Source organism: Rana temporaria, chromosome 3 (genome assembly GCF_905171775.1).
Source record: "Rana temporaria chromosome 3, aRanTem1.1, whole genome shotgun sequence".
In the NCBI taxonomy this organism is placed as follows: Eukaryota; Metazoa; Chordata; class Amphibia; order Anura; family Ranidae; genus Rana; species Rana temporaria.
The window spans coordinates 192681378-192700889 of NC_053491.1; the positions used below are offsets into that span (position 1 = coordinate 192681378).

Consider the following 19512-nt stretch of genomic DNA (forward strand, 5'->3'; position numbering starts at 1 on the left):
ATGAAGACCAAGGAACAGACCAGAAGGGTCAGGGATAAAGTTGTGGAGAAAAAAATAATAATCCCAAGCCTTGAAGATCTCACGGAACACTGTTAAATCCATCATCCTAAAATGGAAAGAGTATAGCACAACTGCAAACCTACCAAGACATGGCTGTCCACCTAAACTGACAGGCCGGGCAAGGAGAGCATTAATCAGTAGCCAAGTTGTCCATGGTAACTTGGAGGAGCTGCAGAGATCCACAGCTCAGGTGGGAGAATCTGTCCACAGGACAACTATTTGCACTCCACAAATCTGGCCTTTGTGGAAAAGTGGCATGCTTTTCTTCAGCAGGGACAGGGAAGCTGGTCAGAGTTGATGGGAAGATGGATGGAGCCAAATACAGGGCAATCTTAGAAGAAAACCTGTTGGACTCTGCAAAAGACTTGAGACTGGGGTGGAGGTTCACCTTTCAGCAGGACAATGACCCTAAACATACAGCCAGAGCTACAATGGAATGGTTTAGATAAAAGCATATGTGTTAGGCCTGGTACACATGGTTCGATTGTTGTACGACCGAGTGTCAAATTTTTGTCAAAAGCGCATGTGCAGGATTTTGTCTAGCATACCAACTATTCCGCAAATTGTCATTCGACAAACACGGACGTATAATAATGTACTATGAGAGTATAAAGAGGAAGTTCATTTCTCAAGCACCACCCATTGGGCCCCTTCTGCTAATTTCATGTTCGTAGAAGTTTGGTGAGCGGTGATTCGCGATTTTCATACAAAACATGTGCGCTGCATTTGGACATTTCATCAATTGCTGCGTCATGAATGTTAATTCTAGATTACGAACAGAAGTTTACAAGATCAAACTCTTCCTAGTCGTTTCTTGATTCCAAGCATTTTCTTTACTGATCATCCAAAAATTAGACATTGAGTTCACACCGACAAAAAATTTATAGCCTGCACATCCATCTTTTGTCTGATGAAAAAGTAAAAAATCGGTTGTGGAATGCACCATACCAACGATCCAAAAAATCTGCAGACAGCTCGTCTTACCATCCGATTTTCAGTCAAAGTCCAGACCTAAATCCAATTAAGAATTTGTGGCAAGACTTGAAAATTGCTGTTCAAAGATGCTCTCCATTCAATCTGATAGAGCTTGAGTTATTTTTCAAAGAGGAATGGCCAAAAATGTCATTCTCTAGATGTGCAAAGCTGGTAGAGACATCCCCAAAAAAAAAGACTTGCAACTGTAATTGCAGCGAAAGGTGGTTCTACAAAAGTACTCAGTTGTTGACTCAGGGGGGCCGAATACAAACGCATGCCACATTTTTCAGATATTTGTAAAAAATATTGAAAACCATTTATCATTTTCCTTCCACTTCACAATTATGTGCCACTTTGTGTTGATCCATTTCATAAAATCCCAATAAAATACATTTACGTTTTTGGTTGTAACATGACAAAATGTGGAAAATTTTAAGGGTTGTGAATACATTTTCAAGGCACGGTACATATTAACACTATTTTAGCTACATTTATTTTGCATGATTTACATCCACTACAGCAATACATGCCAATTTGTTAGCCTGCATCAGGAATAAGCCCCATAAGTTACACTTGACTGACTGTCAATGGTTTTAATGGTTACTTATGCCTCGTACACACAATGGGAATATCAACGAAAGGTCGTCTGTTTTTTTTTTTTTTTGCATGTTAGTCTCATTTTGAAAATTAAGTTTACTAAAGTTATGAAAATTCTCGTACGACAGAATACAAATTCAGAAGTGATATAATGTATTGTAATGTATTCTTTTGTTTGAGCATGCGTGGTCTTGGTCTACTGTACCGATTAAACAAAAATCATTGTTCTGGTATCGTACTATAAAAATTTTGTGTTTGTCCTATTCTTACAAGAACTGTCGTGATCGGCTCATGAAAGCTGTGTACGAATGATCAGATTATCGTACGATCGCTTAGAAAAAAAGTGTTATTTTTCATCCAATTTTTTGATCATGTGTACTAGGCATCAGTTGCATTTCAGAACAAACAAAAAAAATATTAAAAGATTTGGTAGCAGCAGTAAAAATCCATTTTTTTTGCAAAACGTAATTCACAGGACAAGTTTAAGCCTCAATTTTAAACTTGCTGTAGATGCAATTTTTTTTTTTTTATTTGATCCCCTGCCAATTTTGTACATTTACCCACTGACAAAGAAATTATCAGTCTATAATTTTAATGGTAGGTTTATTTGAACAATGAGAAATCCAGAAAAACATTTCAATAAAGTTATAAATTGATTTGCATTTTTAAAAGTTAAATAAGTATTTAATCCCCTATCAATCAGCAATATATCTGGCTCTCAGGTGTCTTTTATACAGATCTAGAGCTGAAATTAGGAGCACTCTTAAAGGAAGTGCTCCGAATCTCAGCTTGTTGCCGGTATAAAAAAAAAAAAAAGACACCTGTCCACACAAGCAATCAATCAGATTCCAATCTCTCCACCATGGCCAAGACCAAACAGCTGTTCAAGGATGTTAGGGACAAGAATGTGGACCTACACAAGGCTTGAATGGGCTACAAGACCATCAACAAGCTTGGTGGGAGGGTGACAACAGTTGGTGTGATTTTTTGCAAATGGAAGAAACACAAAATAAAACAAACAGTCAATCTCCCTCGGTCTGAGGCTCCATGCAAGATCTCACCTTGTGAAGTATCAAATATCATGAGAACGGTGAGGAATCAGCCCAGTGCTACACGGGAGAATCTGGTGAATGATCTCAAGGCAGCTGGGACCAGAGTCACCAAAAAAAACAATTGTTAACACACTACGCCATAAAGAACTGAAATCCTGAAGTGACCACAAGGTCCCCCTGCTCAAGAAAGTACATGTACGGGCCCGTTTGATGTTTGCTAATGAACATCTGAATGATTTAGAGGAGAACAAAGTGAAAGTGTTGTGGTCAGATGACACCAAAAATCAAGCTCTTTGGCATCAACTCAACTCGCCATTTTTGGAGGAGGAGGAGGAATGCTGCCTAAGACACCAAGAACACCATCCCCACCAGACATGGAGGTGGAAACATTATGCTTTGGGGGCGTTTTTCTGCTAAGGGGACAAGACAACTTCACAGCATCAAGGGGACAATGGACGGGCCCATGTACCATCAAATCTTGGGTGAGAACCCCCTTCCCTCAGCCAGGGCATTGAAAATGGGTCATGGGAATTCCAGCATGACAATGACCCAAAACACATGGGTCATGGGAATTCCAACATGACAATGACCCAAAACACACAGCCAAGGCAACAAAGGAGTAGCTCAAGAAGAAGCACATTAAAGGCCCTGGAGTTACATAGCCAGTTTCCAGGCCTTAAACCCATAGAAAATATGTGAAGGGAGCTGAAGGCTCGAGTTACCAAACCGCAGCCTTGAAACCTTAATGACTTGAAAAGGGTCTGCAAAGAGGAGTGGTACAAAATCCCTCCTGAGATGTGTGCAAACCTGGTGGCCAACTACAAGACACATCTGACCTCCGATTGTCAACAAGGGTTTTGCCACTACTTTACTATCAAGTCATGTTTTGTGACGGGGTCCAAAAAATACTTCACTCTTTAAATCCAAATCAATTTATAACTTTTTTTTTAAATGCATTTTTTTGGATTTTCTTTTGTTATTCTGTCTCTCACTGTTAAAATAAACCTACCTTTAAAATTATAGGCTGATTTTTTGTCAGTGGACTAATGCACAAAATCAGCAGGGGATCAAATACTTTTTCCCCCCTCACTGTACAATGCTCCAGGTGCTGCAATATGTGTTTACTCAGGTTTTAATACTGATCATTTGACAAAGATAAAAATTCAGACTCACTTTGGTCCTCCACATTCAACAGCTGAGGCTTTCACAAATCTTACAGGCTGCAGCCCTGCAGGTTCAATGCTCAATGTGTTGTTTTCAACAGCTTCTAGGACAGCTGCAGCCAGCTAGGAATGAAATAAACAGTTACATTTTGCTGGTAGTGGTTTAAATATCTCTATTTAGTACAAAATACAACATAGTTTAACAAAAATTACTGCATTAGCATCACATACCACCATAGGTTCCAAAATAATGTACCATTTGATAACGGAATACAACTGGAATATCTGAACCACAGTATTCTGGACTCTCCTCCAGAGGTCACTCAGATTTATTCAACAACGTAAGTTAGTTTACAAAGTTCCAGCAGCAATGTCACTTGCAAGACCAATAGTATAGGACAAATGGATCCTCTTCCCCGTCTTTCAGTTAAGCAACTACAATGATCTTTTTAGCCGACTGTGAAGGGGTGCATTCTGCCCTCTCACTACTAAATGTAAAAGGGGCATACTTTCCAATGGTCCCTAATTAACAGTATTCCAACCACTGACCACCAATATATATATTAAAAAAAATCTTCTGGGACCTGTGACCCAGAAGATTGCAGGGGGGGGGGGGGGACCTTCCTTCTGGTGCCAGGGGAGGAAGTGAGAGCTGGGTGCGTGTAAAAACAGGGTACTCGCTCCCCCCCCCCCAAAAAAATAAAAATGCCAAATGTGGCATGTCAGAGGGTCACCAGCACCTAAAGCATTCCATTTGTGGGTGGTGCTTTCACAAGCAAACATGCATATTTCTTAATATGTATCAGTGAAAAATAAGACCGTGCTTATTCAAAAAAGTCTGTGAAAAAAGCGTCCAGCCAATCCTCAAAAGACCTTCAATAAACGGTCACAGTGCTACTATAGTTATGACCATTCATCAACATTTGGACAATAAAATTTGCAAAACTTCTTTAAAACGTGCCACGAGCTGTGCAAATGATTTTCAATGTGTATTTCAATCCACCACCACCTTTGCCACACAGGAAAACTCACCAGATTTTAATGACCACCCACGACGTTTTTAAAACGACACTTTTCAAAAACGATGTTGCCTACACACCATCGTTTTTTCACAGTGCTCTAGCAAAGCGAGGTTACGTTCACCACGTTTTTCCATTGAAGCTCGCTTCATAACTAGCTTCTGGGCATGCGCGGGTGTAAAAACGTCGTTTGAAACGTCGTTTTTGCTACACACGGTCAATTTCTGTGAAGTAAAAAACGTCGTTTTCTCCCACACACGATCAATTAAATTGACGTTTTTAAAAACGTTGTTTTTTTACATCGCAGAAAACGACCGTGTGTACGCGGCATTAGCCTCTCTCTCCCTCTCCACTCTACTTACCTGACAGCAAGGGAAGTGGTGGTAGGGAAGTAGAGTGGAGAGGGAGAGACTCTGAAGTTTTGCACATTTCATTGTCCAAATGTTGGTAATGAACTTTTAAAGCACTTTTTTTTACATGAATAGCATTGATCCGGTGGATCCACTGCCTCCAGACGGGTCCCAACTCCGGAGAGTCTCCTCCAGAACCAAGACTCCCGCACAGCACGGTACCGTGTCCATCGGCGCCTATTTTGGCTGCGGACTGCAGCCACGCGGCGGGATGTCCAAGATGGCGACCGGGAGAAGCAAGGGGTCAGATGCACCAGGAAAGGATGCGCCCAAATCACCGCCGCAGCACAGAGGGTCTCCCATCCAGACGCCACACTTGGTAAGAGACACGACCCCTCCTGACTCCCCTGGCTCATTAGGCCTGAACTAAGACGCCTCTGACATACTGGGCGACCGGGACCTGAGGCAGCATATCCTGTCTCCCCCTACCAGGGAGGAAATTGATCGCTTTGCCACTAGGGTGGAAAAGGCCTTTAAACAGGACATTGAGCAGCTGAAAACAGACACTACCCAGCTAGGCAACAGGCTTGAGACTTTAGAACAGATCGTGGATGAGGCCTCGCCTACTATAACTCAGCTAAGGGACAAGTGTGCAGCTCAGGATCACTACATAGAGACTTTAATCTCGCAGCTTGATGATTATGAGAACCGCAGTCGCAGGTCCAATATTCGCATAAGGGGTTTGCCAGAGGCTACAGGAGCCAGTGATATCATTCCCACCTTGCAAGGCATTTTTAAAGAACTGCTGGGCCTTTCCCCTGACGAGAAAGTGGAGATTGATAGAGCACACAGGGCCCTCAGAGCACACAGACGGCCTCTGGCTCTGCGCGATAACTGACTGACTTCCTTAACATTTTTTTCTTTTTTGTTGCATGAGAACTGTGCGGTGCGGAGGCTCAGTCAGGGCCCTCTACTTTCTACTTACCATTAACAGTTTTTCACAGTTTTTTCTAGTTTTATTTTTTTCTGTTTCTTTTGTGGGATTTTACCCCCCAGCCTTAATCCTGTTGTAGTTTTTTCGCCTTTTGTTGCTCCCTGTGACCCCTGCATTCAGGTGCAGATGAAGAGTGACTGCTGGGCAGGAGCCAGGAAATACAATGGACCCTAGACTTCCGGGGACCCCTTGGACTCTGCTCATTTTGGAACTGATTTACTAGGCGCTTTTGGCAGGCTCAGAGTCCCCTCTGGGCAGTGAAATACTGGACATTTGTCGCTTATTCTTATGTGGGGAGCAGGAACCTCCTGTCTTCCTATGTCCGATCACGACTCCCACTTAGGACTACCCGTCAAGGGTATTAGCCCAGATATGGGCACTTTGCTTCACCTTGAGGGCCCTTCAATCTCTGGAGGGCTGCCTGGGTCAGGCAAACAGTATAGGGCAGGGATATGCAATTAGCGGACCTCCAGCTGTTGCCAAACTACAACTCCCATGAGGCATAGCGAGACTGACAGCATCAAGCATGAAACCCAGAGGTAGAGGCATGATGGGACTTGTAGTTTGGCAACAGCTGGAGGTCCGCTAATTGCATATCCCTGGTATAGGGCATCACTTTTTTTATGCCTTCGAAGGCATTCGTGGACCCAAGATTTGTATTTTTTGTGTTATTAATGTTCTCTTCTTCTCCCCTCTTTTTCCTCGCTTTCTTTACCTCCTCTCTTCTAATGCGAGGAAAGCGGATCAGCCCTCGCAGACCAGGGATTGGCGCCTGGACGACCCTCCTCGCCTCATCATGGCTACGATTAGGGTAGTGTCATACAATGTACATGGTCTGTGCTCCCCTAACAAGCAGAACAGGCTCTGGTTAGAATTAGGTGATCTTCCTACAGGAGACCCACTTTACAGATTCATCCCTCCCGAAGCTACCCACTCAACTATTCCCACAATGGTACCTTAGCAATTCCCCAAAGCCCAAATCTAGGGGTACGGACATTGCCAGTTTCAACCCTTAGACCACAGAGTGGACCCTCAGGGACGCTACATGTTTTTAAAAGGCACCATAATGGGACAGAAATATACCTTCGCAACACTGTATGCTCCCAATGTACAACAACTCACATTTATTGACCAGACCCTTGCGCAGCTTGCAGACTTCCGTGAAGGTAGATTAATCCTGGGTGGGGACTTTAACATCAGTTCAGACCCCTTATTGGACACATCGGCGAACAAGTCCACTGGTGGATTGCTGGTCCTCCATGCCACAGAAAGGGACTATACCTACTTCTCTAGCGTCCACAAAGTATACACTAGAATCGACCTACTACTGGTAGACCAGGACGCTGTGGACTTACTTCTGGGAGCAACTATCGACCAAATTACCATATCTGACCATCCCCCGGTGAATCTTACACTTTCTTTATCTCAGGCACTCGCCAAAGTCAGAACTAAATAAAATTACAGTCCCCTAGGGATGATACCTCGAAAATTGCCCCATTGTTTCCAGACTATTTTGAGTCTCTGTACAACCTGGACTCCGCCTCTTCTCTGGCAGAAGTGACTCTCAGACTAAAATCGCCAAGTACCTCTCCTCAATTGGGCTCCCTTCCCTTTCCCCAGAACAGGTGATGGACATAGAACATCCTATTACCCCGGCTGAATTACTGACTACTATCAAATCTCTGCCCTCTGGCAAAAGCCCTGTGCCAGACGGTTTTACCAGGGCCTATTTGAAATTTTTTTACAAGCTACAGACCCCTTTTTGTGCCCTTAACTCCTTGGCGATCACTGGCGGCCTCCCTCAGGAGACCTCATTGGCGCACATTACTGTGCTCTAAAAGGAAGGCAAGGACCCCACCCAACTGCAGAGCTACAGGCCAATATCTCTTTTAAATACTGACCTCAAAATCTTCTCTAAAATACTGGCAAATTGACTAAAACATCTTCTTCCCGACTTGATACATGCCAACCAGACTGGCTTCATAGTGGGACGGGAAGCTAGGGACAATTCCAACAGGGCCCTACAGCTCATTCATTGGGTGCACACACGCGATCGGATGCCTCCCTACCTGATTTTGTCCACTGACGCGGAGAAGGCATTCGATTGCGTGGACTGGGATTTTCTCCACGCGGTCCTTAGGGAAACAGGTTTAGGCCCACAAATGTTATGTTGGATCTCTACTCTATATGTGTCCCCTACAGCTCGGGTTAAGGTAAATGGTGGCCTCTTCGCGGTGTTCCCCATCCGGAACGGCACGAGACAGGGGTGTCCGCTCTCGCCCCTCCTGTTTGCGTTGGTCTTAGAACCATTTTTGCAGAGGGTCAGAACAAACCAGGACATCAGGGGGGTGCAGGCGGGCTCCCTTGAACATAAACTATCTGCATATGCAGACGACATACTTTATCATGTCGTTGACCCTCTTGTCTCGAACCTGATGCGGGAACTGACCGCATATGGGGAGGTCTCCAACTTCAAAATAAACCTCACAAAATCCGAAATGCTACCGATCACTGTGCCGCAGGCTTTGGTGTCCTCTCAGAGATTCCTTCCCTTTTAAAGTGGTCTACCTCCTCTATGAAATATCTGAGGATACAGCTTACGAGCCACCATGATTCTTTATATAAGCTCAATTACATACCCCTCCTTAAGAAAATCACCCAGGACCTTCAGACGTGGGACAGAGCACTATTCACTTGGGTGGGCCGGACGAATATTCTGAAAATGACCGTGCTGCCCCGCATCCTATTTCTTTTACAAATGGTACCTATACACCTACCGAAACATTTTTTGGCGGATCTTCACAGCCTTTTTACCAAATTCGTATGGGGGGCAAGAAACCCAGATTGGCAATGTCAATATTACAAAGGTCTAAATTGAGGGGGGGGGCTGGGCATACCGAACATCCCCCAATATTATCAAGCGATTGCACTGCAATGGATTCTGAATTGGAAATTTCATACGTCCCTTAAGCTGTGGGTCCCTTTAGAGAAAACGATGGCGGGGCGGGACTTGTATTATGCGCCCTGGGTTCCCACGGATGACAGGGGGCTTTTGGAATGGGTGTCTCCACTGACAACCCACTCCTTGAGGTTGTGGGAGAAGCTGAATGATAGCCCGGGCCTAACGCCTAGTACGTCTCCTTTGGCGCCGGTTTGTGGGTTCCCATGGTTTGCTCCTGGAGAGCGGAGGGCTTCCCTCTGTACTTGGGTGGGCGATGGAAATTCGCGGAGGGGGCGTTTTGCTTTCACTTGACACCTTACAAGAGAGGTTTGGCAGCTTCCCCTTTGATTTCTGGAGACACCGCCAGCTAGAGACCTTCATAGCTAAAAGCCACAAGTTAGAGCAGATTAGAACCACTCTGACGAAATTCGAAAACATGTGGGCCTCTGCGGACCCTCTACCCCATGTGGTCCCAGCGCTATATGGGATGCTGGAGGCTGCAGAACCTACCCCTATGCCCCACTTTATCAGGGAGTGGGAAAGGGACCTACAGATTGACTTCACTAGGGAACAGCTTCATCACTTATACCGTTTCACTCACTCGAGCTCTGTGGACTTTAAGACCCAAGAAAACAACTACAAGCTATTGTCACGGTGGTACAGAGTGCCCACTACTCTGGCCAGAATTTTTCCTACTGCCTCTGATGTGTGCTGGAGGGGATGCGGGCAAAAGGGCACGTTCCTCCACATTTGGTGGGAGTGCCCTGTGCTCCGGCCGTTCTGGGAAATGGTTGGCAAACACATCTCGGATGGCCTAGGTGTGGATATCCCGGCTCTGCCTAAACATTTCCTTCTCCATATCCCTCCCCATGCCACGGTCTCATTATAAAAGAAGTGCTCTCCCCCACCTCCTCAATGCAGCAAAACATCTCATACCACTCCATTGGAAAAGCTTGCATATTCCAAGCGAGCAGGACTGGTTGGGGAAGGTGGGGGAGATCATGGAGGCAGAGAGCTGGCTTGCAGACTACAGGGACACCCGTAAACAATTTGATCTAACTTGGGCAGAATGGAAGGCTCACATCCACGTCGCAACCACGTTCTCGTCCAGTTTAGATGTGGCATTACTTGCCCTAGCTGATCCCTCCTTTGGGAGGCTCGTTCAGGCGCGCCGTCAATCGACTAACCCGGACACCTCCTGATTGCGGATACATCTCATCAACTGCACCGGTGAGGGCTGGTTCGTATGCTTCTGCTTCTCCTGCTTTCTTCCCCTCTTTCTTGTTTCCCATCTGACCTATCTTCTTTGTCCCTTTCCTTTTTTCATGATTGTCTACTGTAATTTTTGTCTGTAATGTTTATTGTTTTACCGGCATGGGATGCTTAGGTGTCCAGCCTTGTTTCGGGCCATCGGGATGGTCGTCAGGTTTTTTTTCTTGACTGTCCTGGGTGCCTCTGGTTGTTTCAAGATGCTTATTAGTATCAGTATGGGAGTCCTGATTGCACCTGCATATGGGTAGGGGCTTTAGGCCACCCTACCCCTCACCAGTTTGGGAGTTTGGGGGGGGATGCCTGCCCACATGGAATGAATGACCGGGGCGGGCGGGATGCCCCCTTGCCCACTTTTGATCTAGAGTTTTTTACTCCCTGCCGAGACGTACGTTTGTATCCGGACTATGTTACATATATTTTTTTATTGTTCCCTTCCCGGTATCCCTCCCCTCCCCTCCCCTCCCACCTTTCCTACCCCCTTTTTTTTTGTCTCCCTCCCCTCTCTCTCCCCTCCCCCAGTTTGTCCTGGCTATGTTGAACTGTTTAACTGTCAATATACTTTGAAATTGAAAATAAAAATTATATAAAAAAATAAATCCAGTAATACACTCTCGCCCTGTTCTGCACATGCTCAGTTGCTCTCCATTTTTAGGCACTGCTGAGTTTGTAGAGGCCAATCTGCTGACACCCTTAAAGCAGAGTTAAACCCTCCTATCCTGTACAGCCAAGGGAGTTGCTTCTGTTTAAACTGCAACTGCCATTGGTGCTGCACATGAGATCAGTTAGGACACCAGCCAGATGGTTTGACAGTTTGGTTGAGTACACAATCAAATCAAATGTTTTTTTGAAACGGGTAAATCGATGGGTTTATTTCCACTTTATGATTTTCGGCTGGGGTTTTGGGCTTCAGTAAAATAGCAGCCTCCAGCAAGAAGAAACCATAAAAATACTGGAGGCAATTTACAGCACACACATATTTTGGTAGTACAATTATTAATGTAGAATGTATGTTCCTTGCAAAAGAACATTATTGTTATCAAGTTGTTATGAGTAACATTACACCAAGACCCAGGTAGATACTAGGGTGGATTACCAACTTCTTATATGCCTTGGCCTCCAGAGGTGGATTCTTAACCTGGCCATCGATGGATTGAATCTCTGTTATGGGTAAAGCAGAACTAAACCTAGATTTAACAGTTTCAAAAAACAGTTTTATTCCTGACACCTCTCACCTTGGTGCTCTCAACCAAACTGTCAAACCTTCAACTGGCTGGTGTCATAACAGATTATGGTGTACGTTTAATAAACCGTGATAAGCGGAGATCATGATGATCATGGCTGATCACTGCTTATCACAGAGCATTGCCGGTTTAATAAACTGTGATAAGGAGCAGAGAACACATTCTTCACTTCACATCACTTCACATCACATCACATGGATGTTTTGTCACAAATGGCCAGTTTAATAAACCGTGATCTGAAGATTTCACAGCTCTTCACCTGAAATATCTCCCTTCCAGATTCACCAGCTCAGAGGTGGAGAATCTGGGAGAGAAGCTGGTGTGATAAGAGGAAGAGGGCTTATTTCTTCCTAATTTCAACACCAGTGGGTTAAAAATGAATATTAACAACAATATACGTGTGTATGTGTGTGTGTATATATGTGTGTATATATATATATATATATACACAGTATCTATATAACACGTGTGTGTGTGTGTGTATAATATATATATATATATATATATATATATATATATATATATATATATATATATATATATATATATATATATATATATATATACACACATACACATACATATACATACACACACACACACACCGTATTTATCGGCGTATACGCGCACTTTTTTTCCCTCAAAATCAGGGCAAAATTGTCTGTGCGCGATATACGCCGATACTTGCTTCCCGCACTGTGTTTGAACTTTGCCGCCGATCCCTGCTTCCCGCACTGTTTGAACGCTGCCGCAGACATATACCGAGCGCAGTATACTCGGGTACAGTCGGCCAGGCTCGGCTCCCTTCTAGGTTATGCGAGAGGAGCCGAGCATGCCCGAGTGTACTGCGCTCGGTATATGTCGGTGGCGGCGGCGTTCAAACACAGCGCGGAAAGCAGGGATCGGCTCAGAGACAGCGCAGGAGCAGCGGGGAGGACACCACGAAGGTCGCAGAAGGACGCCAGACTGGACAAGGCCGCCGATGGACGCCAGGCAAGACACCAAAACTGTAAGTAATAAAAAATAAATAAAATTCAGGAATTTCACGTCCAGAGTAGGGGTGCGCGCTATACGCGGGTGCGCACAATAGGCTGATAAATACGGTATATATATATATATATATATATATATATATATATATATATATATATATATATATATATATATATATATATATATATATATATATATATACATATACACACACACACACATACACATATATATATATATATACATACATATATATATATATATATATATATATATATATATATATATATATACACACACACACACACACATATACACACATACATACAGTATTTATATATATATATATATATATATATATATATATATATATATATATATATATATATATATGTTATCACATGTCTGAAAACATTAATTACATGTTCTTTTAAACGTTAGTTTCACTGTTTGAATTTGTCTGCACCATAATCTCACAATATCTCACGAGATTACAGGCAGTCCACCCACTTTTACACAGATCTCGGCTGTTTTCAGAGAAAAAACTTCACCTCTGTTCACCATCTGAGAACTGAAGTTCTCAGTTTATTAAACCGGCAGCAGAGGAGATAATTCTCCTCATGAGAACTGCCGTGAACTGCTGTGAACTGAACGGAGAAAAAACTTCACAGTTTATTAAACGGACACCTATATGTGTAGCACCATGGAAGTTGAAGAGCAAACATAGGCCAATATGGCAGCTTCCTTGGATGAAAACATAGGAGGGTTTGGTTCTGTTTTTAAGTAAGCAAATATTCTCATTTGCACTCACAGTCTGAGGTCTGTATGCTGGCTGTCGGCCCCTAATATTGATTTTATTGCAGGACACATCCTCTACTGTTGTGAGGCTTTATAATATTATTTGACCTTTTAAGCATTATTTGAGTAAGAGGGCATGGGCTTAAACCTGTTAAACTTCACTAATCTTGGATATGAGCTTTGTCCTCTTACTTCTATTGGCGACAGTGATTTGATAGACTGTTTAGTAGGTATGGAGCACAACTGACTTTTATGTTATACTAGTGCTATTAAACAAAAACACACACTATAAAATAGCAAGTGGGGCACTTGACCAACATGCAAATTATTATTATACAGGATTTATATAGCACCAATGGTTTGCACAGTACTTTACGACGAGGGCAGACGATAGAGTTACAATACAATTCATACAGGAGGAATTAGAGTGCCCTGATCGTTGGAGCCTACAATCTAGCAGTAAACATGAGTCTGTAAAATCCATACTTGATGAGCAGTGGTAATGGTGGTAGGGCATGTAGATTCCTGGTGGGCAAAAGAGAACACGTACAATCACAGCTTCTCCGTGAGTTTGGGAGTCTCTCATAGGCATGCAAAACAATAAAAAAGGGTGCCGGTTAAAACAATTTATTCCAAGCAACTTCTATTTAAAACTCCTGTATACTGTATGCAGAGCTGGTGTGCAAACAGGCAGCGGTCTCAATGGGGTCCTTGCTAGTGCCTGTAGCTGCCCTCCAGTCCATCGAGACCACTGCCTGCTTGTTTGGACAGTACACCAGCACTGCATACAGGGAGTGCAGAATTATTAGGCAAGTTGTATTTTTGAGGATTAATTTTATTATTGAACAACCATCATGTTCTCAATGAACCCAAAAAACTCATTAATATCAAAGCTGAATATTTTTGGAAGTAGTTTTTAGTTTGTTTTTAGTTTTAGCTATTTTAGGGGGATATCTGTGTGTGCAGGTGACTATTACTGTGCATAATTATTAGGCAACTTAACAAAAAAAAAAATATATACCCATTTCAATTATTTATTTTTACCAGTGAAACCAATATAACATCTGAACATTCACAAATATACATTTATGACATTCAAAAACAAAACAAAAACAAATCAGTGACCAATATAGCCACCTTTCTTTGCAAGGACACTCAAAAGCCTGCCATCCATGGATTCTGTCAGTGTTTTGATCTGTTCACCATCAACATTTCGTGCAGCAGCAACCACAGCCTCCCAGACACTGTTCAGAGAGGTGTACTGTTTTCCCTCCTTGTAAATCTCACATTTGATGATGGACCACAGGTTCTCAATGGGGTTCAGATCAGGTGAACAAGGAGGCCATGTCATTAGTTTTTCTTCTTTTATACCCTTTCTTGCCAGCCACACTGTGGAGTACTTGGACGCGTGTGATGGAGCATTGTCCTGCATGAAAATGACCAGTTACACTTACCGGTAGCTGTATTTCTGGTAAGTCTTACAGGACGGCACCCTGAGAGATGACTGGCTTCTCCTGACAGGAAACACAATCAAAAAGAGGTTAAAAACCCCGCCCCTTCCCGTGCTCCTCAGTTTGAGATAAAGTATGAACCCACCAGTGCACGGAAAAAACACCACAAAAACATATAATACAAACCAATAATGTATCCCGAGGGTGGGAAGTAGGCCTGCCGTCCTGTAAGACTTACCAGAAATACAGCTACCGGTAAGTGTAACTGGTCATTTCTCTAGTCGTCTTCCAGGACGGCACCCTGAGAGAGAAGCAAGTAGCTTCAGGCCTACCTTAGGGCGGGACCACTGCTTGCAGGACCTTTCTCCCGAAAACCAAGTCCTGAGGTGACAGTAGGTCAACTCTATAATGTTTCAGGAACGTGTTCTGGCTTGACCACGTCGCTGCTCTGCAAATCTGCTCCACCGAAGCTCCGGCCCTTTCTGCCCAGGAGGTTGCTAGTGATCGTGTGGAGTGTGCTTTAACATTAGGAGCTACCTTACCGGCTTGTACATAAGCTAAGGAAATTGTCTGCCTAATCCATCTGGAAATAGAGGCTCTGGACGCTTGAAGGCCTCTTTTCTGACCCGAAAAACAAATTAATAGATGAGTAGAACGTCTAAAGACTGTAACTCTTTCTAAGTAAGCTAATAGACATCGTCTAACATCCAGACAATGAAAGGAAGCTTCTCCTTCATTCTGGGGATTTGAACAAAAAGAAGGGAGGATTACCTCCTGTGACCTGTGGAACTTTGTCACTACCTTAGGAAGGTAAAGGGGGTCCTGACTTAGAACGACCCTGTCCTCAAATAAGCGAAAAAATGGCTCTTTAATGGAGAGCGCCTGCATATCACCTATCCTCTTGGCCGTTGTGATTGCCAAGAGGAAGGCGAATTTAAAGGTGAGTAACCTGATGGGGATAGTGTCGATTGGCTCAAACGGAGCCTTGGTAAGTTGGTTTAACACTAACGAAAGATCCCAGGGTGGAACCCTAGAGATCTGAACTGGGGACAACCTGTCTCTGGCTATAAGAAACCTCTTAACCAGGGGGTCCAGGGATAAACGTCTATCCAAAAAATATGACAAGGCTGCTACCTGAACCCTTAGTGTTCTCGTGGCTAACCCCTTGTCTACTCCATCTTGGAGAAAATCTAAGATGACCGAGGTCTCCTGCTGAGAAACATGTCTCTCTGAGCACCAGCGAGAGAAGATACCCCAGGTTTTGGCATATATACGCCTAGTGACTACCTTCCTGCTGGCTAGAAGCGTGTCAATAACTCTCTCTGAGCAGCCCTTCTCCCTCAGGCTCCGCCTCTCAAGCACCAGGCCGTCAGCTTGAAGAAGCCGGGTTCTGGGTGAAAAATCGGACCCTGACGAAGAAGGTCCGCCCGGACAGGGAGAAGAAGGGGAGGCAACACTGACCCTCGCTCTAGAGCGGGAAACCAGGCCCTCTTGGGCCACCAGGGTGTGACGAGAATGAACTTCCCTACTGCTAGATTTACCTTCTGCAGGACTCTCGGAATTAGGCTCAAAGGAGGGAAGGCATAGGCTAGTTGAAACCTCCACACCTGTGCCAGTGCATCCACCCCCTCCGAGCCGTGTTCTCGGGAGAGAGAGAAGAATCTCTTCACCTTCCGGTTTGCCCTGCGGGCGAAGAGATCTATCTCTGGGCTGCCAAAGTGCTGGCATATTAGACTGAAAATCTCTGTATTTAGTTCCCATTCCCCCTGGAGAATGGGATGGCGACTTAAATAGTCTGCCTCCAGATTGAGGGTCCCTTTCAGGTGTACCGCCGAGAGCGAGAGAATTCTCTGCTCGGCCCAGCCCAGGATCTCTAGGGACAAGTCTAGAAGGGTGCGAGATCTGGTGCCCCCCTGATGGTTGAGGAAGGCCACCGCGGTCGCATTGTCGGAAATGATCTGGACCTCCTGGTCCAAGACTCTGTCCTCGAATGCCTTCAGAGCCTCTCCGACCGCTAATAGCTCGCGGTAATTTGAAGAGGCCCCCTTCTGTCGTTGTCCCCAGGTACCCTGGGCACGGAGATCGTCCAGATGTGCGCCCCACCCCCATGAGCTGGCGTCCGTGGTGATCCTGACCGGATTGGTCTGGCCCCACGACAGACCTTGCTGTAGGTTCTGTGGGATGAGCCACCAACCCAGTGAGAGTTTCACTGGTTCTGGGAGACTGACACTGAGCTCTAGGGATTCCCTTTTTCCGTCCCAGGAGGAGAGAAGGAAAAATTGTAGGGGTCTGGAGTGGAGCTGAGCCCACGGGACTGCTGGAATACAGGAAGTCATTAGACCTAAGACTCTCATGATGTCCCTGAAGGAGGACTCTGCTCTTTCCAACGTTGATCTGACCACTGACATGAGACCTCGGATCTTGTCGCTGGGTAAAAGGAGCTTCCCTCCCAGGGAGTCTATCAGAAACCCTAGATAGAGTTTCTGCTGTTCTGGAAGGAGAGAGGACTTCTCCCTGTTGATGATCCACCCCAAGGACTCGAGAGTAGTCATTGCAGTGGCCAGATCCGCAAGAAGGAGATCCCGACTTTGATTGTATAGTATCAAGTCGTCGAGATAGGGAACTATCGCTATCCCTTGTAGGTGCAGGAAAGCGATCGCCTCCGCCAGGACCTTGGTAAAGACCCTTGGACTGGAGGCCAATCCGAAAGGAAGGGCAGCAAATTGCCAATGCTGCACTCCCTGGACGGAGGCGATCGCGAACCTGAGGAACCTCTGATGCCCCAAGAAAATCGGGACATGGAGGTATGCGTCTCGTAAATCGATGGTGACCATGAATACCTCCCTCAGTAGGAGCCTCCTGAGGCTGTAAATGCTCTCCATACGAAACTTCTTGTGGAGGAGGGAGGTATTCAGGGGCTTCAGATTTATTATCAGACGAAATTTCCCTGAAGGTTTGGGAACCATAAAGATGTGGGAGTACACACCCAACCCTCTCTGGTACACCGGAACTGGGACTATGACCCCCTGATGTGCCAGTTCTGCAACATTTTGTAGAAGGGCTGCTGATTTGAGAGGGTCCCTGGGTAAATGCGTCAAAATAAAGTTTTGAGGGGGAAGCTGACGGAACTCTAGCTTGTAACCTTCCCTTACAATCTGGAGAATATGTGGACTTTGAGTAATACTCTCCCATCTGGGAAGGAACTGGGAGAGTCTTCCCCCGACCTTCCCGTCATTTGGAGTCCTTGTCGCTGGGCTTGGGATTGGAAAAGAGGATACCTCCTTTTTGCTTTTCCTTCCCAGTACCCCAACGCCTGTTGTAAGGGGGCTTTTTCTCTGAGGGACGGTTCTTACCTCCAAATCCACCCTGGGGGCCTCGAAAAAACTTTTTCTTGTTTTGTCTAGGCTTAGCAGGAAAGCGAACCCCTTTCTCTGAGGATCTAGTCAGGGCCTGATCCAGGCCTGAACCAAAGAGCAGGGAGCCCTCAAAGGGAAGACCACAAAGGCGGTTTTTGGACGCAAGGTCCCCGTTCCACATTTTGACCCACACTGCCCTTCTGGCAGAATTGAGGAGGGCTCCTGTTTTTGCAGTAGAACGCACAGTCTCTACAGAGGCGTCTGCTAAATATGCTACTGCGCTCCCTAAGAGTTGAAGGGATTCTAAAATTTCCTTAGAATCTGACCCCTGGGACACATGTTCCTGCAATTTTGAGATCCAGGAATTGGCATTTCTTGCAACACAGGCCGAGGCTAAGGCGGGGCCCAAGGCAGCCGCGTTAGCCTCCCAGGCCCTACGCAAGGAGGTCTCTGCCCGCCGATCCATAGGATCCCTCAAATTGCCTGTGTCCTCAAAAGAGAGATCCGATTGCTTGGAAACTTGCGCGAGCGGAGCGTCTAGTCTAGGAATCTTAAAAAAAGTTGATTCCTCCTCCTCCTTAAAGGGGCAACGTCCTTTCCAGGTCTTGTACCTTAAAAGCTTCTTCTCTGGCTCTGCCCATTCCCTGAGGATAATATCCTTTAGGGACTGGTGTACCAGAATAGCCTTGGCCTGAGGTTTTAGCAGGCCCTGGTATAGCCTATCCTGAGTGGAAATTACTTCCGCAGGTTGAGGGATCTCTTCAGAGGCATATACTGCCTCTAGGAGGCCTTCCATATCGTCCGCAGCAAAGACATACCTGCCTGCCCTAGTATCCTCGCTCTCTTCCTCTGCCTGACCAAGAGAGCCACCCTCCTGAGGGGGAATCTCTGAGTCCTCGGAGTCAGATACTAAGGAACCAAGGGATTCCTGGCGGACTCTAAAGATCTGTGAAGAGGAACTCTCCTGAGAAGAGGGCCCTGCGATGGGGGGTTCAGGCTCTTTGCTCTTTAAAGACACATGAAATTCCTTGAGCGTAGAGAGCATTTCTGACTGTACCTCAAGAAACCCCTTCAGAATCTCAGAGGTCTCCTTCCCTGCTAGCTTAACAATACACTTAGCACAAAAGGGTTTGAAATAATCTGAGGGTAATTTGCAACTACAGTAGCCACATTTCTTGGAACGACTAGTGCTGCTTGAACGACTAGCCCCCCCCTGGGCAGTGCAATCCTCCCCTAAAAAGGAAAAGGTA

At 45.1% G+C, this 19512-nt stretch overlaps 1 protein-coding gene across 1 annotated transcript in view; it reads right to left on the reverse strand.

Moving 5' to 3' along the window:
- Positions 1-19512, reverse strand: part of LOC120931981 (RAB3A interacting protein) — a 73382-nt gene that overhangs the window by 7355 nt on the left and 46515 nt on the right. The window contains exon 8 of the mRNA XM_040344017.1: positions 3858-3970. Coding sequence (XP_040199951.1) covers positions 3858-3970 — 113 coding nt within the window. The remainder of the gene's footprint in view (positions 1-3857; positions 3971-19512) is intronic.